This window comes from Caretta caretta, chromosome 2, assembly GCF_965140235.1.
Source record: "Caretta caretta isolate rCarCar2 chromosome 2, rCarCar1.hap1, whole genome shotgun sequence".
In the NCBI taxonomy this organism is placed as follows: Eukaryota; Metazoa; Chordata; order Testudines; family Cheloniidae; genus Caretta; species Caretta caretta.
The window spans coordinates 261,635,664-261,661,182 of record NC_134207.1 but is presented as its reverse complement, the minus strand read 5'-3'; the positions used below and the strand labels follow the sequence as shown (position 1 = coordinate 261,661,182).

The 25,519-nt window shown below is 47.6% G+C and overlaps 2 protein-coding genes across 3 annotated transcripts in view; one reads left to right on the top strand and one right to left on the bottom strand.

Annotated features, from left to right (window-relative positions):
• SEC22C (SEC22 homolog C, vesicle trafficking protein) overlaps positions 1–11,780 on the top strand; it is a 195,311-nt gene extending 183,531 nt beyond the window's left edge. For both annotated transcript variants that reach the window (XR_012667314.1, XR_012667313.1), the window contains 2 exons: positions 9,937–10,096; positions 10,958–11,780. The gene's annotated coding sequence lies outside the window, so the exon portion shown is untranslated. The remainder of the gene's footprint in view (positions 1–9,936; positions 10,097–10,957) is intronic.
• A 1,835-nt stretch (positions 11,781–13,615) lies between these two features.
• LOC125631161 (vasoactive intestinal polypeptide receptor) overlaps positions 13,616–25,519 on the bottom strand; it is a 199,132-nt gene continuing 187,228 nt past the window's right edge. Inside the window, exon 13 of the mRNA XM_048837429.2 lies at positions 13,616–23,569. Within this exon, the coding sequence (XP_048693386.1) occupies positions 23,378–23,569 (192 nt within the window). The 3' untranslated portion in view covers positions 13,616–23,377. The remainder of the gene's footprint in view (positions 23,570–25,519) is intronic.

Here is a 25,519-nt window from a genome sequence, read left to right as displayed (position 1 = left end):
TTAGGTGCCTTCTTTAGTCACCCATGTTGGGAAAATATTCATCTTCACCCACAGGTGCTGACTTTTGTTTTTGCTGACGGGTGCTCCACCCCCGCTCTGCTCCAATGCCCTGATCCCGCTCGGTCTCTTCCCTTGAGGCCCTGCCCCCCCACTCTGCCCCTTCCTCCGAGACCCCCCGCCCGCTGCTTGCTCCTCTCTGACCCCCCCAAGCGCCTCCTGCCCGCTCTTCTCCACCCCCTACTCTGAGGCTCCCTCCACCAGTCGCCGCTCGCTCCTCTCTGCCCCCTCCCCAAAGCACCTCCCGCCCACCGCTCGCTCCGCTCTGCCCCCCTCCTGCCTGAAGGGCAAGTAACGGGGGGAGGGGGCAGAGAGACGCGAGTGGCGGAGGGCTGGGGAAGGAAGAGACACAGCATGGGTGGGGTCATGGGGGAAGAGGCTGAGCTGGGGTGGGGTTTAGGGGTGGAGTGTGGGCAGGGCCACAGTCTGTGGGTACTGAGCACCCCCTTTTTTCCCATGTGTGCTTGTGCCCAGAAGCACCCACAGAGTCGACGCCGATGCCGTCACCTTTCCGTGCCTCGGTTTCCCCATTTGTAAAAATGGGATATTAGAGCTGTGTGGAGGATGCAAATTCCACTTCACAAAAGCTTTTGCAATGTGGCTTTGTTCTGAATTGGAACGCAACCCAGAAATTTGCAAATTCTCTGCTGAAGGGAATTCAGAAACAAAATTAGTTTGGGATCAACGGAAATGTTCCATTTTAAAATGAAAAATCATGTCAAAGTGAAAAATTGAAATGGTTCAGTCCGAAAATGTTGCCATGGGATGTTTAGATATTGTTGGAATCCCCACCCCGCAGGTTTTCGCCAAAACAAAATTTCAGCAAAATTGACTCCATTTTGTGGAGCATTTAGCTTTCAATGGAACTGAATTATCTGATGGAAAATTACTGTCGGGCCTTAGCCATGGGCCAGGTCCCCGCTGTGGTTCCAATCATCTCTAAGGATACTAGTTCAGAGTGCAAGAGTGTTGAGAAACAGTTCATGAATATTGTTAAAGCATGTTGAGATTCTTGGGGAAAGGTGTTAGCAGGGCAAAGATGATGGTTTTAGCAGCACAGTACCATGGTGTTAAATTGCTAATGATGGTTACGCTGATCATAGACTAGGCTTCTCTTGATTGTGCTGTGGGTGGATCTGAGCAGTTGGTTTTGTCTGTCGTGATTAGCCATTATTTTGCTATGGAGATGAGGAAATGTGGTCTCGTGGCTGAAGCTGAAAGCTGGGATTCTGGTGGGCTGGCTTCTGTTGCCATGTGATCTCAGGCATTGCACTTGAAGGGCCAATATAAACTTCAGAACCGTGGCCAGGATTTTAAAGAATGGAGGCTTAAAGTTAGCTCCTAAATCCTGGTTTACAGGTCATAAATCAGTGACCTGGTTTTCAAAAAAGCGGGACACTCAGCAGCTCCCAATGAAGTCATATGCCGGTGCCTTTGGTTCAGGGTCTGTGTTTTTTTCTGTGTTTGTACAGTGCCGAGCACACTTCGTTCCTGGTCAATGACTGGGGCTCCTAGGCGCTATGATAATACAAGTAATAAATAATCACTCATATCATTTAGGAGATTAACTTCAGGCACCTGATTTTTTAAACTCTTCCCTCATGTCTTGACCTCACGTAGGACTGCGATAGTGCATTTGAAATGTTCGGGCACAGTTTGTTTGTCAATCAGACCTGACTTTCTTCGTGTTTCTAGCTCATCTCCATGTGCTGATCCTCGTGCAAACTCAAGAGAGTTTGTTGACACATCCTAGTGCTTGCTCATCACACGCACTAGCCAGGTGACACTATCATGCCTGTGCACTGCTCAGAAGCCACCTGTGCTCTCCCACATTCCCGCTCCAGGAGCAAGATGTCTGGAGAATGCTCCCATCTGCATCTTACAGACACGAATGGGAGGAAAATATCCTTACAGGTAGCATTTGCAGGCTCTAGAAAGCAGTCTCTGATCTGCAGGATTTTTCTGGGGGGATCTCTGAGACATAATGTTTGTGGCGCTCCCCTGAAGAAGCTGCATATGGAGATGGGGTGCATCAAGCTGGAATGTTTCCTACTCTCTATGGATTCCAGCAGGAGCAGCTGCTCTTGTCTTTTAGGAGCTGTAGGTGTCAGCAGCTCAGGCCTGTGTTCATGTGGGTCACTTTCCACATAAACATGCTCATCCCTACGACGGGTGCTTCAGGATCCTCCTGAAATAGCCACCTGCCCGAAAACACAGTGTGCGGCCAAATATAACGATGGAACGACTGCACATAGGACAGTATGGCGCTTTAAAATAGCGGGCCCAATTTTCCTCTCACACCAGCTTCACACTGGGGTATCTCCATCAACTTCAGCAGGGCTCCTCCAGACGTACACCCGTGTAAGGGAGAAGAGAATCTGGCCCAGTGCTTTTGAGCTGACACAGTCCTTCTAATAAAAAGAAAAGGAGTACTTGTGGCACCTTAGAGACTAACCAATTTATTTGAGCATAAGCTTTTGTGTGCTACGGCTCACTTCATCGGATGCTGTAGCTCACGAAAGCTTATGCTCAAATAAATTGGTTAGTCTCTAAGGTGCCACAAGTCCTCCTTTTCTTTTTGCGAATACAGACTAACACAGCTGTTACTCTGAAAACAGTCCTTCTAATGTCACTGTGCCCCCCAGATTCCTCATCTGTGAAAAGGGGATGACACTTTACGGGGTGTGTTGTGTGGCTGAGTGAATGGCTGTTTGTAAAGTACTCATGTGTGATGTTGTACATGGGTGATGTTATAGATGGGTGATGTTGTGAGGACATGTGATGGTATCAGTGACAAAACACCTGTTGCACCTAAACTTGGAAAAGCTCCGTTTCAGTTCTGTGACATCCTGAGACGATCCCCTCTAAATTCTGTACCAGGATTTAGGGAGAACTGGAAAAGAAACCACTCTTTGAGAAATCCATCTCGGCATTTACCTTGGACCCAATATAAACTAGGACAGGACTTTGGCAGTGTTAGCAGTGTGTGGATGCCTGGACAATACACATAAGGTCTCTAAAGGCAAAGTTGACTTGTTGCAATAGAGAATCCTAGCAATTTAATTCAAGTAACTTCTTGGAACCTGGACACGTGGACTTGATGGATGATGAGTCCCACTCAGATTAATTTAAACTGCTCCGCAGATCTTTGGGGCAAAAACTCCACAGGATGGATTATGGGCAGATTACATTCCTGAGCTAGAATCAAAAGCCATGGAGCTCTTCAAATCACCATATTTTGCTAGCCAAGTGACCTTAGTACAATTCCGCTTCTCCAAATCTTATTGTTACCCCTAGCCAGAAAAACAATGAATATAGAACAAATAATATCTTCTTAGTGGCACATTAATGCTGTCCCAATTGAATGGTTGTACCTGTCCAGATATGGGCTCAAATTCCTAATTCTGGCGATGATGGTTTCTTAACATTAATGGGTATGAAATGAATAGGGCTTCTGTTTTTGAGGGTTTATTAATTTTATTTTTGGGGTTTATTTTTGGTAATTTTTGAGTTTTATGTAGATGACCAAAAATTGGGATTTTGCAGGGCTTTCTCTTTTTGTAGACTGTATTAATATATATTATATACATTACCCATTATAGTAGTATACACTCTAACAAGTAATCTCTTTGTAATGTTCCCTAGTGCACTTAAATGTAGGCCTATTTCAAACAGTACTAAGTTTAAGTGCACTAGGGAACATTTAGCACACACCAGCAGGTCTACACAGACAAGGTAATGTGTGACATGTGAGTGCGCTTGAGAAATCACACCCCTGTTAAAGTCCCCATTACTGCTCCCCGTAGATAGGCCCTTAGATACAAGTAGCTCTTTCCAGTGTTTTTCTGATATGTATTGGATAAATACTAATTTCATTTATTTTTTGAGTCTGGAGGTGTTTATTTGGTAAAACCTGAAATCAGAAGCCTCCACATGAATTAGTCATAAGTAAGGCTATGATTATGTCACGGAGGTCACAGACATCACGGAATCTGTGACTTCCTTTGACCTCCATGACGTTTTCTGCCCCAGGGCTGGACCTCCCAGCCAGCCCCCTGGTAGCTCCCATTTGGGGTGTGGGGGACCTCTCTGAGCTCCCAGCTGCTGTGGGGGGGGCGAGGGGACCCCACAGCAGCCCCAGTCCCTGCAGGCAGGGGAACCCCAAAGCTCCCATTCGCTGAAGGTGGCTGGGCCCCCCCAGAGCTGCTCAGCCACCGTGCGGGGAGGACCCCGGAGCTTCCACTCGCTGCAGGTGGTGAGGAACCCACTGGAGCTCCCTCCTGCTGCTGGCAGCGTTCCCCCCCCCCCCCCCCCCCGAGCTAGAATCAAGGGGTCCATGTCAGAAACTTAGCCTTAGTCATAAGAACAGCAGAGCATTATTGTGCCTCCCCAATTATCCCAGTAATAAGGATCCTGAGTTCTTCAGCTGGAGCAAAGCTGCATTCAGGGTGGTTTCTAAAAACACGAAGCCACGATAAATGCCAACGTTAGGCCCTCAGCACAGATCTGAACAAACTGCCCTGATTTAGACAAATGGTGGATCCAGTTGTTTGCACAAAATGCAGGATTGGCATGAGCAGCTGGTCAACCTCCTTAAAAGTCTTAACTGGTGCACGTCTGCTCCAGATAACACGTTGATACAAATCGGGAGCCGCCCTGCTTATCTCAGAAATAAATGATGGGAGTAGTGAATGGCGTAGCTTGGCTCTGAGTGTACAATTCCTTAATCTTCTTGTGTGTCAGAAGAGCGTCTTTTTAGATTCCTGAAAGGTGCTGTGAAAGATACGGAGCCTGAGTCTCCCCTCCCTGGCACCGGTGTGAATCAGGAGTAACTCCAACCAAGTCCCTGGAGTTAGAGTGGTGGGAAACTAGTGAAAGTGGTGGAAGGCTCAGGCCCCAGTATTTCAAAGTCAGTGACAACGGCGACCACGCTGGGCTTGAGGTACCTTTTTATTGTGCTATACTTCAGAGGTCAAGAGCCATAATGCATAAGCAGCGGCTGGTGCCAACCAAAGGTGTTCAGCCTGCAGAGGACACAGTAGCATTACCTGGAAGAGGGGTGAGGATTTTAAAATCTACAGTTTCTTATTTGCAAAAAGAAAAGGAGTGCTTGTGGCACCTTAGAGACTAACCAATTTGAGCATAAGCTTTCGTGAGCTACCTGGGGGCTGCTCTAAATTGCACCAGCTAGTGACAGTGACAAAGGGACTGTCTGTCAGTTGACAGCCGGAGCTCACAGTGCTCTGGCCAGGCCTCTGACACACACCTTGCATGCAGGGGCTGGCTAGGCCATGTCTGTGCCTGCTGGGGACACTCCGGCAGGGCAGATGGGGCCAGACGAAGGCTGGAGCAAGGGGTTGGGTGGTTCAAGGAATAAGTCGGGCCCTACCAAATCCACAGTCCATTTTGGTCAATTTCATGGTCATAGAATTTTAAAAATCATAAATTTCATGGTTTCAGCTGTTTCAATCTGTAATTGCTCGGTGTTGTAATTGTGGGGGTCCTGACCCAGTAAGGAGTTGTGTGTGTGTGTGTGTGTGGGTGGGTTTGCAAGGTTACAGTAGGGGGGTTTGTGGTGCAGCTACCCTTATTTCTGCGCTGCTGCTGGAGGTGGCTCTGCCGTCAGAGCTGGGTGGCCGGAGAGCGGCGACTGCTGGCCGGGAGCCCAGCTCTGAAGGCAGCGCCACCTTCAGCAGCAGCGCAGAAGGAAGGATGGCAGGGTCTGGGATTGCCACCCTTACTTCATTATTGCCACCCTTCAGAGCTGGGCATCTGGCGACCAGCCACCGCTCTCTGGCCTCCCAGGTCTCAAGGCAGCGCAGAAGTGAGGATGGCAATAATGCGACCACCCTAATATAACCTGGTAACTCCCCTGCAACTCCCTTTTGGGGCAGGACCCCCAGTTTGAAAAACACTGGTCTCCCCCGTGAAATCTGTACAGTACAGGGTAAAAGCACACAAAAGACCAGATTTCACTGGGGAAGTCCAGATTTCACAGTCCGTGATGCATTTTTCATGGCTGTACATTTGATAGGGCCCTAGGAATAAGCAATGGGCTGCAGCCCCCTCTACCTTATAGCCAGTGGTTCAAATCCAAGCTAATTTAGCGGTGATTGGAAGGTGTTATTTGCTGACCTGTGTGAAATGGATTCAGTCTTACTATAGGTACTAAGGCCCAGATGCTCAAAGGCCTTTAGGTGCCTCATGTCCCTTGAAATCAACAGGCATCAGGTGCCTCAAGATTGTGGGTCTAATGGCCAAGTGTCCATATCGTAGACATACACCTCTGTCCAAGGACTGCGAAGCACTTTGCCATCTGTGATGAGTTAATCCTCACAACCTCGCTGTGAAGTGGACAAGTCTGATTTATCCCTGTTCCTCAGAGGGAGGTGCAGAAGTTTAAGGTCATGCCGCAGAACTGTGGCAAAGCAGAAGGTCTCTACCCCAGTCCTCTGACTTAACCCCCGGGCCATCCTCCTTCTGTCTGTGTGTCCTGCTTTACGTGATTTGTATCTGTACTGTGGTGCTGATAGTGTGTGATGGCTAGAAAGGAGAGGTGTGTATATGCCACTCAGCCTAGTTTGAAAATAAAGAGATCAAACTCTTGCTTGTGCTTTGAGGACCTCAAGCAAAAGGAGCTGTAAAGGGGCAGTGTGTTATTTATTATTAGCAATTATTTTACTTGACAAGAGTGCCCATCCCAGCTTCTAGGTGCCCTTGAAAATAAAATGCAGCTAAATTGCAATTCCAGCAGTGTCACTTAACCACCTCGATTGCAGTGAACAAGCAAAGAATAAACTAAATTCCCCCAAACTCCAGTCACTGACCTCAGGGTTTGACCTTCCCCTAAAGCTTTGGGACATAGATCGCGTTGGTGCACCTGTCAGAAAACAGGGGACTGCTCCCAGGTGGAATGGGAAGATTATGGTCTGTTTGCCAATCATTGCCCCTCCAGATTGAAGCTGTCTATGCTGATTAAAGTCAACAATTCCTATTAACTCCCCTTCCAGGACAGCCACAAACCAGAGGAAGGAGCATGGCTGCTCAGGGATGGAGGAGGTGGGGAGTCACATGTTGGGGCAGCTGTTCCATATGGACCCACGATGCCTGGGGCTTGGCCAAGCATTTCATTTGACTCTGCAACTAGCAGGCCACACCCCTGCCTCTCCCTCAATAGCAGAGCATCCCCGGACCCCATGGAGTGTTTGAAGTAAGCTTTCCCCATTCGTGGACTTGGAAAGCCATGATATAGCTCTCAGGTTGTACATAATTATTATTAATTATTGGTATTCTAGTCGTGCCTAGGGGCCCTAACTGAGTTCAGAGCCCTATTGTGGTAGGCAATCTACATACCCATGGTAAGAGACAGTCCTTCCCCCATAGAGGTGGCAGACTAAATAGATAAAGGCCAACAAGAGACACAGAATGTTGAAGAGATGCACCCAGAGTCACACAGCAAATTAATAGCAACGCTGGGAATAGCACCTATGTCTTTTGATGCCCTGTCCAGAGCCCTAACCAGTAGACACACTGCCCTTCCTATAGTAATCTATATGTTGCCCATCCACTGCAAAGGTGAAAAAGCTCCGCAAATGTTTGTCAAGGCTGAATCCCCACTCTGGCACTCCGAGTGCAGAAGGTGGGGGCCAGCAAGGATTCTAAAAATTAATACTGGCCACGGCAGGCTGGTATTAAACTCCCAAGGTTACAGCTTCTCTCTGACCTTGGCTTGGTAAATGCTGCCACCACCCAAGTGCAATAAAACCCCTTTGACCCAGGAAGGAGCACTTGGGAATTCCTCCCTTTGGGGTACCCTCAAGCCCTTTCACCCCCAGCCCCTCCTGGGAAGAGCTGAGAAGAAAACAAAGGAAATTAGCTGTTGCCATCAGCTAATCAAACAGCATAGGCATAAACCTCTTAGGACACAACAATCCAAATTCTGTTCTTAAAAATGGTAAATTTTATTAAAAACAAAAAGAGAGAAAATACATCTGGAACTTAGGCTTTTGCTCGATTTTAAAAGAGCAATTCCAATAATTAAGCACCCAAAAATAGCTTTCTTGGGGGATCAGCTTAAAGGTTACAAGCAAACAAAAGCATTAGGGGTTAGCACAGAGGAGATTCACAAGCCAAAATAAAGAAATAAACCTGATCGTGTTTATCTAAACAGTTCCTATCCAAATGATTCCTTCTTGGTATGGAAGATAATTTTTCATACCTGGTTCAAACCTTACACAGCATTCCTGCTTATAGCATTGCTGCTCCCTGTTCCTGCAGCCCAGAGAGAGCAACAGACAAAGGGAAAGTTTTTTTCCCCAATTTTAAAAAGTTCTAGCCTTCCCGTTGGTTCTTTTGGTCGGGTGCCCACTTTTTTTTCTTTACCTGGGGGACTTTTTAACCCTTTACAGGTAAGCAAGTAGAAAACAGCTACCAAGAGGGATTTTACAGCTAACTGGCTGGCTGGGTGTCCATCAAAGGAAGCAACCCCCACCCCCACTTAATTATCACACTGTTGTTGAAATGCACTCTCAAGACCTAGCAGCAGAAACTCACATCTCTCACCCCATGCGCAAAATGGAGCGAGCAAAGGTCTAATTTGCATTTGCTCCTGGTGGGAGGGTGTACGTTACATTTCTGTCTGCCAGGAGCAATTTATTGCAAAGCAGGGAGACTTTCTTCATGCTGAATCGACTAGCAAAAGAAATGAGTTTGGTGTTGCAACGAAATGGCAAGCTCAGTCGTTCCAAATAGCCGCACTGAGGAAATCGTTCCAATATACTCAGCAGCGTCAATACTTTAAACCAGAAAACGAACCAAGAACAAACTTAAGGCCCCAACTATCGAAAAAGCTGAATCTGACCAAAAGCAGCCTTGCAAAATTCACCCCACCTTCGAGGAGGGAAAGAATATTTTGTGACCCACAAGCAAAACTAGCTGCTTTAATTAGCTGGTAGGAACAGCCTGGACAGGAGAGTAGATTTTGGATGATTTTGCAAGGCTGGTCTAAAACACATCAGTGTGGGGCAGTTCTCTGCACCTGTTCAGTCTTCGGTGGAAATACAAACATTTTGGTTGTGAAGATGTAAATTGCATTGATGCCCCCAAATTTATTAATATTATTATTTCAACTGTGGGAGATCAAAAAGGCCTCAGCTGAGATCGGGGCCCCATTGTACTGTGGCTGAGATTTTCAAAGGTATTTAGGCACTTCCCTCTTATTGATTTCAGTGGGAGCGAAGGGCCTCAGTACTTTTAAGGCTCCAGGCCCAGGTAAATACATAGGGAGGGTATGTCTACATCGCAATCGAAAGGGCGGGTTGCAGTGTGTGAGGCGTGAGCTTTAACCTCGTTAGCATGGCTCAGGCGAGCCGTGAAGACGTGGCAGCATGGACCTGGTGCAGGCGAGTGCTGTGTACAGGCACCCAGGATCCAAACTGACTTGTGCAGCCTATGCCACCTTCCGTGCTAGCTGGATTAAAGCTAGTGGTATGCCTACCTGAGCTGCAATCGTATCTCCATTTGCAGTGCAGCCATACCCCGAGAGACAGGCCCGGCCCGGAAGAGCTTACTGTCTATGTAGATGCAGAGTGGGAGAGGAAAGGTCTTGGCCAAGATCATGCAACAGGTCATTGGCCAAGCAGGTGGTAGATCCCACAGCTCTGCACATCCAGGTCTTTGCCCTACCCACTGGCCTATATAGCCTCCCCAGGAAATCATCCGCTTTGCATGTACGACTATCACTGGCATACGAGTATCCTGTTGCTGGGGTGGCCTAACCTGTAGGCATGCGAAATTATTTGCCTAAAAATTGGGGGTACGACACTGGGTTTGTGATGTCACTAAAGTCTGTGTACTTATGTCATTTTTTATCTCTATTAGTAATGGACCAGCCCAGAGCATCAAATCTGAACCCCCTCAAATGCGTTACTGGTTTTCCCCTGGAAATGTACTTGACAGAACGCTGTACTTTCATTTGGAGCTGGAGATGACATGGGATGCTGGATCCTATAATAAATGCCTCCCTAGATGCAGAAAGGAGGTATTTTCCCATCAAATGGCATAATTTATTGTGTGGAAGTAGGCTGCATGTAATGAAGGGTATTGGCGTCTAGCAGTTCTATGCTGAAGAGCTGGAAATCAATGCTTTGACAAGAAGCCTGCTATTGATTATGCAACCCTGCAGGGTTGGCTATTTGCATGAATAATTTGCATCTGTAAGGGGTAAAGGAAGCAGGACCCAGCCAGCACTAGGCAGCCTCCTTACTAAACGTCTTTCATTGCTACCGTCATTCCTTGCTAGAAGTTTGCAATCGGAAGTTCAATGGTTTGCATGCGATTTGGAAAGGTCTAAAGCGACAATCCTCGATGTGCACAGTGTGTGTTGGCAGAAGCTGTCGGAGGCAGGGCCGGGGGATTGAGTACATGTGAGTTATTTTGCCAAGTGTTGCTAGTTATAGTGTGATCCTGTCCTCTCAGACCGTGTCCCCTCTCTTATCCGTTAGCAGATAATTGTGCAAGTAGTCCCACCGACTTCCAATAATGTCTGTGGGACTCCTCGCATGAATAACTGTTCAGTTAGGGCTGCACAAGCAAACCCTTCGGGTGGGATTTTCATAGGTGCCTAAGAAAGTTACGTGTCCAACTCCCGTTGAATTGAAATAGGTGTCCTAACTCATTTGGGACCCTGTGACAATCCAAAGTTATCTTAACTTGCTTTGAGGTTAATGGGACTCTTTCCATGGGCTGCAATGGTCTTTGGATCATGCCCTGTGTTCCCCATAGCAAACAGAAGGCAAATGCTGCCAGTCAGCTGGTTATACATACAGCAAATGTGGATTGACAAAGGATTCCCTTCTGGGGCAGGGAACGTGCAATCATTCTTTGTCCATTTTATTCACAGCCCAACTGGGAAAAGCCACTTTCTCACCGAACTGGGACATCAGAACTGAGCTGTAAAGCCTGTCTCTGGAGCCTCTGCTGTGTGTTATCTCAAATTCTATGGAACTGCATCCAGCGGTCAAAGAAAGCCTCACTCCCCTCAGTGAATTGACGTGCTGGCTCTCCACATAACAGTTGAGATGGTCTGGTACTTAAGGCACAGGACTGGGAATCAGAAGATGTGGATTTTATTGCTGACTTGGCTGCAGACTTTCCTGGGTGCCCTCAGGCAAAGCCACTCAAGTTACTTCATGTCTGGGTGGTGCATAGAGATCATGAAAGGGAAGATGGTTTATACAAGTACAGTATTATTGCTGAGGACAGACTGAATGAGTTTTGCTGATCTCTTCTCAGCCTTTGGGCCTGTGATACCTTTCCTTGTGATGAACAGTCTGTCACGCCGCATAATGACTGCACTCAACTCAAGAGGACCCACCTGCTCTACTCCACCTAAGCGCTGGCCCTTAAGTTTTCTGCGATCAGGAAACAGGGACAGCTGCAGCAGAATGTCGCAATGAAATCTGCCATCTGCGGTTACAGAGTTCACTCCATTTCACGGGTCATATTCCCAGCTGGTGTGAAGGGGCATAGCTCTGTGGGGGACATCCATGAGCGGAAGATCTGGCCCCATGAAAAAGAAGGCCTGGTGATCACTTCCCATGATCTGTTTTCACCACTTCATATTGCACGTATTACTGTTCACTACTTCCATTGCCAATCACATGCTAGGTGTTTTATAAACCCAGAGGAAGACACAGACCTTGTGCTGAGAAGCATGTAGTCTGAAAGGAAAGGGGAGACGACACAGTGTATAAGCAAAGGCTTTTGTTTTGCACTGGAATCCACTGGTGCAGATCTCTGCATCCATAGGGGATCCCAATCAAATGGACAGCCCGCATGAGGACTAGGGCATAGTATTCTAAATTAGAAGCCTAAAGTTAGTCTCTGAAATTCTTGTTTAAGTACATAAATAAATGGGCTGATTTTCAGTTCATGCTGAATATCCAACAGCCCCCACTGCACTCGGTGGCAAATCAAGGCGCTTTTTCAGGTGGCTAAATATACATTGAGAAGCCATACTTGGCCTAGAATTATGACTGATATGCAAGCTCAAGTGGCAAATTTTTAGCAAGGTGCTTAATCCCAAACGCCTCTGCTGCTCTGACAAACCCCATAATGTAACTGACAATTCTAGCCATCATAGAACGGAACCCAGCTGCATTATACCTGCATTGCACTACAGCCCAGCAAGTGACAAAGACAATAATATCCACCTGACATTGAAGGGGAGATCTTACATAGGGAGAATTACTCCATCGGGAATTTGCCAGTCAGTTAATTTACCGGTCTTATAATTAGTTGTGCCAACCAGGGGCCAGCTTTTTGTTAGAACTTTGCAATTTCCAGTGATTGTGGACGGAAGCGAGGGCCTTTGTGAGCAAAGATCATATTGCTTCACTGGCCATTTGTGTGCTTAGTTAATACCATTGTGTGCAGTTGCAATAATGGTGTATGAATTCTGCATGCACAGCTACAAAGCTGCCCCTGTTAGTGCTAAGTGTTACCAGAACCAGTTTGTGTATTTCTTTAAAAATGCACTATATCTGCCTGCACAAATGTGGGTTTTTGCAGGTGAAACATATCCTTTGTGCCCTAACCCTAACCTTTTTATCACTACGAGGGCAGGGTACTCTTGCCTGGCTGAGCTGTGTTCATTGGAGAACCATGGGATAGGGGAAGAACAAGTAAAGGCGGATTTAAGCAACTGGTGTGAGCACACAGTCCTGTGGGTCGGCCAGGGACTGGTTTATTCCATAGCGTAAGTTAGAGTAGCCTTAGGACTGCTCTAACCTAAGCCCAGCTGCCCATTCCCCTTGGGAATCCTCATGGGACTGAATCCACTAGCTTTCTTTTTGCAACAGCAAGGCAGGGCAGCTACAGCAGGAGCTAACATCTGGCCCCATAGCAGTAAATATATAGGTACCTGCCTGCATATGTACAGGAATCCCTTCATGTGTTACTGACATGTCTGGGATGAAACGCAGCCATTGCAGAACAGAACCTAGCTGCATTACACATCAGTACAGGGCAGCAAGTGGAAAAGAAAACAGCACTGAAGGAGAGATGTTGGATATGTAGAATTACTCAGTTGGGAATTTGTCCAGGACCCCTGGGTTCAATACCCCTAGCTCTTGGGAAAGATGTCATGAGATCTTAATAGCCACAAGGGGTCAAGAGCCGGGACACTGGTTTTATAGTTCATCCAAAGGACACAACCTCCAGTTGCACAGTGGCCCAGGGTTAGACTCCTAATGATATGCAGAGGCCAAGCTCCCCGTGATAACCTGGAGCATGGCTTGTGTTGAGATTGCCACCACTTCTTTTGTTACCGTGAGTTTTCTTGTGGGATGGGTCCCAGGCTGACAATGGCCAGGCCCATCCGGCAAGGTATAACCCCATTACCCCGTGTAGTGGTGTGACTACAGACAGCTGGGCATCTATTGCCTTCAGCAGTTGCGTTGCTGAATCAGTTCCTCATAAATGGAGAATTTGCCCTCTCTCTGTACATCCCAAAGATGGAGAGAAATCAGTTCACAAACAACATGTGCAGACTCCTGGACACAATGCCTTTACGATGGTTTATTGCTTGTTTTCAGCAGTGGTAGCCACAGAGAAGGAGCCCCTTGGAAACAAGGAGGTGCTTCTGAGATGAACCAAACACAAGGGAAAAGAGCTAGGGTACAAGCCACTGAGTATTTACAGTACAGAGTTGGAACTTAAAAAATAACACCGGGTAAAAGATCATAAAATGAGGCAGAGTTTATGACTGCGCCAACTGAAAGGGCTGATTCTCAAGGTCATGATGAATAACAAGTCAGGAATGTCTTAATGTAGGTAAATATCAAGTCCTTAGAGGAGACTTTGCGGAGTCTCTGTTCACAGTCAGCACCACTTTCAGCCAGCAATCTTTATATTTAAAGCCTATTTACAGGAGAGAAGAGCAGAGACGCCGACAGCGTGCGCAAGGCAGATAAAGATCACATAGTACCAGCTACTGAACAAGTTGAGTTTTGACTTGAACGCTGTGTTTGGAAACGCCACTGGGGAGAGGCTCTCGAATCCCAAACAGCTTTCTCAATGTATATTTCAAATCCAGGTGGTATCAAAAAATGTACATTCTTTTTTATGTGCCCTTCCGAGTGCCTTTATATACGTGTTTAAAGTACGAACAAACTGGGCCTAATCCTCAGCTGGTGTGACTCTGTGTTGCTCTATTTAAGTCCATTTACATCTGTTGAAGATCTAACCTGCAGAATCCAGGTAATGGTTCCCCCTAGAGATCATCTGAAGGTATTTCTAGTCCCCTTGCCTCTGTTTTGGTTATTTTGGTTTCTCTATTCCTGCCCTTTAGAGTTTTGTGTTATGCCTGGTATTTAAAATAACATGGCTTTGAAAAATAGGGTTCTTAAGTATTTGGGGAACCATCACAGCTGGATATTACATGTAAATGAAGAGTTAGCTCTTTCAGCAGGTAGGAAGTGGAAGAGACACTCTGTTGGCTCTTGACACGCCCTCTCCCGAGGACCATGATACAGATCTGTAGAGAACTCTAAACAAACAGGTCATGCCAGTTTAATTTCAGCGGGTTGTCACAAGGCTGCAGGTTAAATACTATTTCTGGAGTGGTGAGGAGAAGCGGTCATTGGGGCTGGAAGAAGAGACGGGTAAAACCAATCCTCCCAGATCACTTTGAGATGTCTGAAGCAAAATATGGGTCTGGGACTCACTTCTCTTGACTGCTTTAGTCTAATTGTGGAGTGAAGCCAGTAGAGTCACTCCATATTTACACCAGTGTAAATGAGAACAAGAATTTGAAATTTGGAGCCCATCTGCAATGGAAAGGAACTATAGTCCTTTGCTCCCAAGCAGGGCTGAACACCTGTACATGAGAAGAGCCAGGTAGCGCTGGGAAGCAAGGAGCTCTGAATTTTACTCCTTGGTCTCCAGAAAGCATAGCACACTCGTGATCAGTGCTGAGATGCTCTGGGAGGGGAGCAGAGCTCCACTGCATACTCTAGAGACAGAGGTTCTTCATGCACACATGGATTTTGTGGGCACAGTCCTACTCAGAAGCATTCTCTCATGCTCAGAGCCAAGCTGATAATGATGTGACCTAAAAGCTGGGAATTGGAGTGGTGGGAAGGACCATGTTTTGTTCTAGTCTGTAGTTTTAAATCTGGGATCAGTCCTCTGGGGTTGCAGAGAACATCACAGCTCAGAAGTGTTGCTTCTGATACAAAAGGCACAGAGGTGAGTACACTTCAACGGTAAACCCTCCAAACAGATGCCAACATGAACCAGCGGTAAAGTAATAAAATGGGCCTAACAAAGAAGAGTGCAGACGTTTCCAGGTTTGCAGAACGTTCTTCAGGTCAGATCATAACAGGAAGAGATTTTATACAAATCTCCAAAACTTGCCAGTTTTTGCCTCAGCTAAATACTTACTCCCCCTACTTTCGTTAGTGTGCCGCTGTGATACTACGTATCGCTGTTTGCTTTGGGGAAGCATAGACATGGAGGGGTGGAAGGGATCTCAAGAGGTGATCTAGTCCAGCCTGCTGTGGTGAGGCAGGACCAAATACTCCTTCATCTTTACCTCAGGCAACTGGCAAGTTTTAAAGCTTGGCCTCTATGTGTATGGGTTGACTGTTTAGCCGCGCCACACACAGACCTGCCACTGCAGTCAGCGGGCGCTTGTAGGAGCTGAAGAATCAGGTGTCTAGATGGTGAAAGGGCTGGGGGTGGAAAAGGAGGAATGGAGGTGAGGATTCACCTCATCAAAACCATGTGGAAGGTCACTGCCCCTCTTGCAGTGGAGAAAAGGGAAATCAGTTCCTCAGTCCTGCTTGTTATTTTATCCAGCTTGTAAATATCACACTCAATAAAATGAAATGCAGTCTTTCACCTGTCTACATGTACTATCCCTCTTTGGGTTTTCCGAGTCACCTGTCAACATGGGATTTAGGTACTGACCTAGGATTGTTCTCTTCTCATGGCTTAATGACCGGCACACCATCTTGCCTTGTTGGCTATTCAATGGAATTGTAAATTAAATGGAATGTTCAGACCTAACTCAAGAGTTCTGATTGGCTGACCTACAAGGTGTTAATTTCACTAGTGCCAACTTAATTTACAGGTACCAATTGCAGCTGCATCCATGCAAAAAACCTTTGTATGTTTATACTTGTTTGGGTTTAGCCCCCCGTTTTCATATTTCCCCACAGAGTAGTTCAGGGGCTTAAGGACCAGTTAAAGGTTTGATGTTTCCCGCTAGACTATGATTTCCTCACAGACAATTATTAATCCTAGGACATGCCCATCTCCTCAATTGTTACTGCCTGAGAGAGGGGTATAGTCTAATGGTTACCACTCAGGGCTGGGAGCTCGCAATACCTGGATTCTAATGATAGCATTGACAATAACTGGCTTAACCTTTAGGTCGCGCCGATTGGAGAATCAGGGTAATATCTGCTTAATCATGGTGACGTCTGGAGAATTAATTAATTGGAATGAGTCTGATTGCACACTGATATGCAGAAGAAAGAATGCATCTAAAGTCAGTGGAGTTACAGTGAGGTCAGCATCTAAGCTTACTTAAGCGGTGTAAATCAGGAGTAACTCCACTGAATTCACTGCTCCAAGTGAGCTCAGGATTTGACCCAGTGTTTGCAAAGGGCTTTGAAGACTGAGTCCGATACTTGTCCTATTTACAGCCGTGCTACTTGATTGACATCAGTGGAGTTATTCTTGATTTACACCAAAGTAAATGAGCTGAGAATTGGGCCCTCTAAGGGGTAATTATAGTTAAGAAAATTGGATTGCATCATAATTCTGTATTTGTGCAGGATAACGCTGTTCAGATGGTACATCCAGGTTTCACAGCGGAGCCTGATTTTGCCCCATTTTCTCGTTTCATTAACAGAAATGCACAGTCTGAATGACTGAAGAAGGCAAAGCTGTTGTCGTGGTGGTCCCAGGATATGAGAGCCACAAGGTAGGTGAGGTCATAGCTTTTATTGGATGAACCTTTGCTGGTAAAAGAGACAAGCTTTCGAGTTCTACAGAGCTCATCTTCAGACCTGAAGTTGGTCCAGTAAAAGCTATGACCTCACCCACCTTGTCTCTCTGAAGAAGGCAAAGTCAACTCTCCAAGGTCCCATGATGAGTCAATGACTCAGCCTAAATTAGGGCCTGATCCAAAGCCCATTGCTGTCAATGAGCATCTTTCCATTGGTTTTAACGTCCATTGGATCATGCCCTCCTTGTTCATGTACTTGAACATAACCACTGTATATTAAGTCCTCCTTTAAAATGAAGCAAACACAGCTAATGTGACAGTTTTACATTGCCTGCACCACAAATATTGCTATTTCTGCCAAAGGAGACATGCAGGCACCAATCCTTTCTTTTCAGAATATTATTGTTGGACAACCTAATGGGGACATGCAGTGCTACTGTAGCTATGTTGGTCCCAGGACCTAACGGGGATGCACTTGTGCATGACACGTGGGCTTGAAAGGATACGATTTTTATCAGTAAATATTGGTAAACGTCAATTTCACCAGACACACGCAAACTGACACAAATATTTCCGTCGATAATAATCTAAAGGTTGCTGGCATTCTTTCATCTGTGAGAGACGGTGGGAATTGCAGCCTATGATGTGATCTGACAGATAGGCAAAGTAACAAAGATGCTGCTTGAGACCTTTTTTAGAGTTGGATTTAAGGATATTTACTTTGTTGAGTTTGCTAAGTGATGTTGACAATTTGTGCTTTAACGGTTATGAAGACTTTAACATTTTGAATCTCAATGTTGGCTGTCATTAAATAATTATTGTCTGACCCCTCAATAATTTCCCACAACTGAGAAAATGTAAATGAATAAAATTGAAAAAAATGCTTAAGAATAAACATTGATATTATCCATCAAAATAATTTAAAAACTTGAATTCCACCAAACCTAATTATATGATGAAACCATTTCAAATAAGACTTTTTCAGGCATTGTATGGCTGGTACGATAACACTTCCAGAACTGAACTGTCATGGAGTACCTGACGTCAAGCCATGTCCTGTCATCAGTTTTTCATACAGAGCTCCCCAGCAATTAGTATTGGGAATCCTGTGTGCAGATCAGGGTCTGGCTATGGGCCTTTGGCCCTGGTCCATAACTAACATCTTGCTTATTGCCTCTGCTCCGGGCAAGCCCATTCCCGCTGCCCTAGTCATAGCAGTAGTGCCAGTGAAGATCAATTTCTGAGGTTGAAACTGTAGCTTACAGAGATTCTGCAGATCCAGAGCAGAATTAATTTGCTTGTTGATTTGCCTTGGTACAAACATGTTTTAAAAAAAAGAATCATAGAATCATAGAATATAAGGGTTGGAAGGGACCCCAGAAGGTCATCTAGGCCAACCCCCTGCTCGAAGCAGGACCAATTCCCAGTTAAATCATCCCAGCCAGGGCTTTGTCAAGCCTGACCTTAAAAACCTCTAAGGAAGGAGATTCCACCACCTCCCTAGGTAACGCATTCCAGTGTTTCACCACCCTCTTAGTGAAAAAGTTTTTCCTAATATCCAATCTAAACCTCCCCCACTGCAACTTGAGACCATTACTCCTCGTTCTGTCATCTGCTACCATTGAGAACAGTCTAGAGCCATCCTCTTTGGAACCCCCTTTCAGGTAGTTGAAAGCAGCTATCAAATCCCCCCTCATTCTTCTCTTCTGCAGGCTAAACAATCCCAGCTCCCTCAGCCTCTCCTCATAAGTCATGTGTTCTAGACCCCTAATCATTTTTGTTGCCCTTCGCTGGACTCTCTCCAATTTATCCACATCCTTCTTGTAGTGTGGGGCCCAAAACTGGACACAGTACTCCAGATGAGGCCTCACCAATGTCGAATAGAGGGGAACGATCACGTCCCTCGATCTGCTCGCTATGCCCCTACTTATACATCCCAAAATGCCATTGGCCTTCTTGGCAACAAGGGCACACTGCTGACTCATATCCAGCTTCTCGTCCACTGTCAGCCCTAGGTCCTTTTCCGCAGAAGAGTTGAAGGGGCCAGAAATGAAAATGCATGAGTCCTGCAGTCATGATGATGGGGGCATCAACGAGGTAATAAAATGTTGGAAGGGCAATGGGTCACATCTGCAAACATCCCCCGTGGTTGCCCCTCTGGGTAAGTCCATCTGGGAGTGATTGCAACGTGTGTGGACATACCTGTGTTGGCTTTAATCTGGCTAGCTCAGGTTGTGGTAGCAGTGAAGCCTAGCAGCATGGACTAGAGTGCCTGCCAGCTGCCTGAGTAAGTACCCAGGGATCGGGGCGGGCTTGTGCAGCCCGCACTGCTGCGGCTTCACTGTTATCAGTACCTGAGCTCGCTCGCTTAGAGCTAGCTTGTGCATGCCGACACGTGCTGCAATCACACCTCGATTGCAGTGTCGCCATACCCTGTGCTGCAAAACTCTCCTCTCCATTGCGTTTTCTGTGCTTTCCCCACAGCCTGTCGTCATCAGTGGAAGGGCCATGCGTGGAATGAGTGCGGGACGCGCCACAGAAATCTGCTTATGCGGGTAAGCGATCAGCTCCTCAGCTGGGGTAAGCTACTCCTAGCTAGTATAAACTGGTGTAGTCATTGATCCACGTACTCCATTGATTTCAAGAGCGATGCCAATTTGCAGCAGCTGAGGATCTGGCCCATGAGGTCTATAGCCTGGACCCCAGCCACAGTACTTTACACAAACATGGGTTTTGTTTAAATTCCAGTCCCTGTCCCCCCATCCCCGCCCGCCTCCCTTTTCTGTTCTCTGTGAATGAACAAGCATAAAAAGCTGAGCCTATCCTTGTTGGTATTTTTCTCCCTCTCAGATCTGAACACTAGGGGGACACAGATGCCGGGGAAATTCCACGTAAATGACTAAGTTGTGCCACAGTTTCTCCCTTGGAGAAATCCATGGACCCAGCACAGGCATAAGTGGGCACAACTCTGGCATTAATTTGCTCCACTATGGTGCCACCCACCAAACTGGAGGCAGAATCTGGCCCAGTGACTAGGATTTTCAGGTCTACTGGAAATGGGGCGATTGCCTGGCACAGAATTGCAACTGCTTCCAGACAAAGCTTAAAGGTGGGATTCCCCTTTAATAACGAAGCCCGGTGATGCAGCATCCCATGCGTGAACCGAAGCCATTTTTTCATATACAGCTGGAGCTCTCTTTTTCTCAGCCTCCCGGTAAGCAAAACATTTAAGGACAATTCTATCTTCCCCTCTATGTGCATGAATCATTCTTATTACTCCGAGCAGGCAGGAGGGTCCTTCCCAATCAGTCACTCCCTTTAAAAAAAAATACTGCAGCATGCTGAATTAAACCCCCAAAGGACATTATCGGTATTGTAAGCTATACAATAGGATCTGATTCTCATCTCCCAGACATTGATGTAAAATCAGGAGTAACTCTATTCCCGTCAATTGTGTTTCACCAGTGAAAAAACGGGGTAAGTGAGGGCTTGTCTGCACTACCGGCGGGATCGACAGTTAGCGATCGATTTATCGGGTCTAGTATAGACGCGATAAATCGACTGCCGATTGCTCTAGTGTCGACTCTGGGACTCCACCTCAACGAGAAGCACAAGGGGAATCGACAGGAGAGTGTCTCCCATCAACTCACCGCAGTGAAGACACCGCGATAAGTAGATCTAAGTTCGTTGACTTCAGCTACGCTATTCACGTAGCTGAAGTTGTGTAACTTAGATCGATTTCCCCCTCTTCCCGCCCGGTAGTGTAGACCAGCCCTGAGATTGGAATGATACACCTTACAACAGTGATGGCCGTAGCATTTTAGGGTTACTGCAAGTGTTTCTTTGTAAGGGGATGGTTGGGGCAAGTAGCACGGCAGAGGAAGCCTCTTGTGCCAGATCCCATGCAGAAGGTTCAGGGGTTCAACCTTCCACAGTAATCTTGGTCAACTCCGAACCAACCATGGGAGATGCGGACGTCTAATGCTCATATGGCAAATCAAGGACTCCGCACTGGGCGAATGTGTTCCCCATGACAGGCCATCAAACAGATCAGCACCGACTGCCCAATTTATAAATATGAAGGAGGCCTCACTGTAATAAATTCTGCTACTCCTGAAGTAGCCCTTTGGCTCGATCAACTTAAGGTGAGATTGCGGTTGCTGCTCGACACCAGTCATAGGGAAGAATAAGGGGGAGGAAGCCGGCACTGTCCTTGCTGCTGTTGCTCTGAGAGGGGAGCTAAGATGGAGCAGAATGGTTCTCTCTCCCCACAGAGAGCAGGACAAGAGGCAATAGGTTCAAACTACAGCAGAACAGATTTAGATTAAATCTCAAGGAAAAAAAACTTCCTAACTGTAAGAACAGGAGGACAATGGAGCAGACGCCTAGGGAAGTCATGGGAGTTCCTTCATTTGAGCTCCTTCATTTGCTTATCCATATCAAGGTTTTCAAGAAGAGGTAGAGATCCCATCTTGCATAGTTTAGTCCAGGGATCGGCAACCTTTGGCACGTGGCCCATCAGGGAAATCCGCTGGTGGGCTGGGACAGTTTATTTACCTGAAGCATCCACAGGTTTGGCCGATCGCAGCTCCCATTGGCCGCGGTTCGCCATTCTTGGCCAATGGGGGCTGCGGGAAGTGGTGTGGGCCGAGGGATGTGCTGGCTGCTGCTTCCTGTGGCCCCCATTGGCCTGGAATGGCAAACCAGTGGGAGCTGCGATCGGCCGAACCTGCGGACGTTACAGGTAAACAAACTGTCCTGGCCCGTCAGTGGATTTCCCTGACGGGCTGCGTGGCAAAGGTTGCCGATTCCTGGTTTAGGCACAACAAATCCTGCATCTTGGCTGAGGGTTAGACTAGCTGACCCTTGCGGTTCCTTCTAACCCTATGGTTCTATGAGTCTAAGTAGAGGACTTCAGGTCTCCACAGCTGTCGATCTGGTATTCTGGAGCAGCATTAAATTCACCCCAAAAATGTAAAGAAAAATAAAATTCCCACTGGTGTTAATGGGAGCTATGTACACACTTCAAATGGGGCTCACGCCCTGATATGTACATGTCAAGGTTGTTAGAAAGTAGACAGAAGGTATGGTATCACGCTTATTGAAGATCTAATGATTTTCTTTGCAATACCTTCATCGGAGGTTAAAAGCTGTTTGGAATAATTGAAGTAGGGATCAATTTCATAGCCCCACTGTTCCCCCTTTCCTTTTTCAAACCCCTGCAGTGCCAGTTTACTTGTGGATCTAAGCTTGTTTTGCCAAGGCCAATTCTGCCTACTGCTATTAAGTTAATTCTTCACTCTGGGTAGTGGCTCCTGACAGAGGGTCTGATTCAATCAAGCACTACGTGAGCTCTAACTCTCCCCTTCCCCGCAGTGTGCATTATTCAGGTACAAACTTACTATAAACCAATATCTTTCCCATAAATCCCCAAAGATTCCTGCTGCAAAAATATGCCAAGACTTAGAGCAAGCTTAATCAGAGAGGGTTTCTTTTGTGGAAAACACAGCCATGCAACTGAATTGGCACCTGTACCTTGTTTTTATACATTAGCCATGCAAGTCTATTATATCCTGGTTTTTTTTAAAAAAAACAATGAGTATAGTGCAGAAAAGGGCATTTACATTTTAGCTCCTCAGCAAGCTACATTTCGGAGGCATCATCGACGGTGGAACACAGATTGTTGGAGAGCTGCAGATTCCACTCTGGTTCTGAAGCCAATGAGATGACTTTCTGGTCTTTCAGCTTATTTTTAGCAAAGTGAAATGCATCTGGACGCGCACAAGTGCTGTGCCCTGCTACAATTTGTCCCCTGCTTGTCGGTCCTTCCTTGTCTCACTGCCATCCTTTCCCGATCAGACTCTTGGCACATTAAAAGCAATTATTTTTTCTCATTGGCTCATTTTAAAAAGTGCATCGTTTCGATCGGTTTCCGAGAAGCCGGCTCAGGTGAAGCCATTAATTATCCCCCACCCCCTATTCGCGAGCCTTTCAGAATCTCCTGGGCCCTCCCCAGGCAAGCTGGAGTCGTGCACAAGTGTAATAGTCGGTTTGTGAGTTTCTCCATCGCCCAGGGACAAGCCTGTAGTTATAGGTCTGGAAAGAAGAAAAAAAGATCTCTATGTCCTGACTTGTCACTTGTCGTTCAGGACGTCAGCGGCTTTTCCAGTTTCATGCTCTTTGTTTAACTCATGGGGAGCGTCCTGTTTAAAAACAACTCTTCAGCTTTAAACAAATTCCAGGGTGGTTTCTCTCTCTCTCTCTCTCTCTCTCAAGTGTTCTGTTCTGGGGCGTTTCTCCCCCTCAGACCAGAGAGAAGTCTGCCTGGAAGCTGGAGCACCTGCGAGTCTTAGGCGAGCACTTGGTGAGCATGGAGATCTGAGTGCTGAAGTTGGTGCCGTTGCTCCCGACGGACGGGTGGTGATATTTCATGTCGGAGCCCAGGAACCTCTCCAGGTGCCACCTGCGCCACTTCCGCTTCAGCTCGGCTTGGACCTAAGCGGGGACGGAGAAGCGCGTTAGCGGACGGGGCTCCTTTCTGCCGCTCTGGTTTGGTTTTGGGAGCGGCAATGAGGGAGCCGGCTTAATTAAGTTCCGACGGGAAGCTGCTAACTGGCTCTGGTTCCAGGGCCGTGGTGGAAGTGGGAACAAGCAACCCCCCCTTCCCTGGGAAGTCAAGGACAGTCCCTTGGAGAAGGAAATGGGTGTTGAGTTGGACAAGGAGAATCACTCTCTATGGTAAGGCCAGCAGGGACCAATTCACAAAGGCCACTGAACTGATATCTGCAGGTAAGAACTTCATAGCTCGGGGGCAGGCAGTGAAGGGATGCACCAGTGAGGGATGTAGCTGTCTTTGAGCCACTTGGCTGATACAATGAAGGAGCTATAATGACCTCGACTGTGGACACATTTTTTCTCCTTTGCGAGGGTAATTAGGGAACCTCTTTCATTCACAAGCTCCTTTCACCAAAGAAATGTTTCCTTGGTTTTTTGTTTTGTTTTGCAGGGCAGCGTGTTTTGCGGAGCGGTGACACTGTTTCGTGTACAGAGGGCGTTGGTCTTCCTGAGCCCTGCAGCGGGATTCAAACCGTCAGCAAACATGGGCTAACACATACAAAGCACTACTGCACAGCCACTTAGCCCTCCGGGGAGAGGTCACAGGCCCGGGGCAGGCAAACTTTTTGGCCTGAGGGCCACATCGGGGTTGCAAAACTGTATGGAGGGCCGGGCAGGGAAGGCGGTGTCTCTCCAAACAGCCTGGCCCCGCCCCCTATCTGTCCCCTTCCACTTCCCGCCCCCCACAGAACCCCTGACCCATCCAACCCCCCCTGCTCCTTGTCCCCTGACCACTCCCTTCCGGGACCCCACCCCTAACTGCCCCCCTGGGACCCCACCCCCATCCAACCCCCCTGTTCCCTATCCCGACTGCCCTGCCCCTATCCACACCCCCGCCCCCTGACAGGCTCTTAGGGACTCCCATGCCTATCCAACCCCCCTGTTCCCTGTCCCCTGACTGCCCTGCCCCCGTCCACACCCCTGCCCCTAACTGCCCCCCAGGACCACACCCCCTATCCAACCCCACCTGCTCCCTGTCCCCTGACCACCCCGCCCCCTATCCACACCCCCGCATCCTGACAGCCCCCCCGGGACTCCCACGCCTATCCAACCCCCCCCATTCCCTGTCCCCTGACTGCCCCTCGCCAGAACCTCTGCCCCATCCAACTGCCCCCTGTCTCCTGACTGCCCCCCAGGGAACCTTTGCCCCTTATCCAACCCCCCCGCTCCCCGGCCCCTTACCATGCCGCTCAGAGCAGCGGGACTGGCAGCCACGGCCCCTGGCAGGAGCTCGCGGCCCCGCTGCCCAGAGCGCTGGCAGCATGGCGAGCTGAAGCTGCGGGGGAGGGGGGACAGCAGGGGAGGGGCTGGGGTGAGCCTCCCCGGCCGAGAGCTCAAGGGCCAGGCAGGACAGTCCCGCGGCTCAGATTTGGCCTGCAGGCTGTAGTTTGCCCACCTCTGTTGTAGGCTATGGTATGAATTATAGGGTGCTTTCAGCACACCCAGGTCAGAAATCATAGCACAAACTATACGGGGAGGATCCCCTTGGAGATGGAGCAGGAGTAAAACCTGATTCTGAACATCCCTGAGCTTATGGAGAGGCCGGGATACAAACCCAGAACTGAATTACACAGCTGCCCCCATCTCTTCACTGCTCGCTTTATTGGCTTGAATGCTGCCCTAGTTAGAATGGGGCTAAACGTTCTTCCCAGCTCACATCTACTCAGTGGCTTTTGTGAAGTGAATCTGGTGGATTTCAGACCCGTTTCCAATGGACACGTGGCTCCACAGTACAAAACTCACTGCATTCACCGGCCTGCACGCTGCCGTGGGTCTGATCCTGCTGCTCTGAAGTCATGGGCAAAAGCCTGCTTGGTTTCAACAGGATCA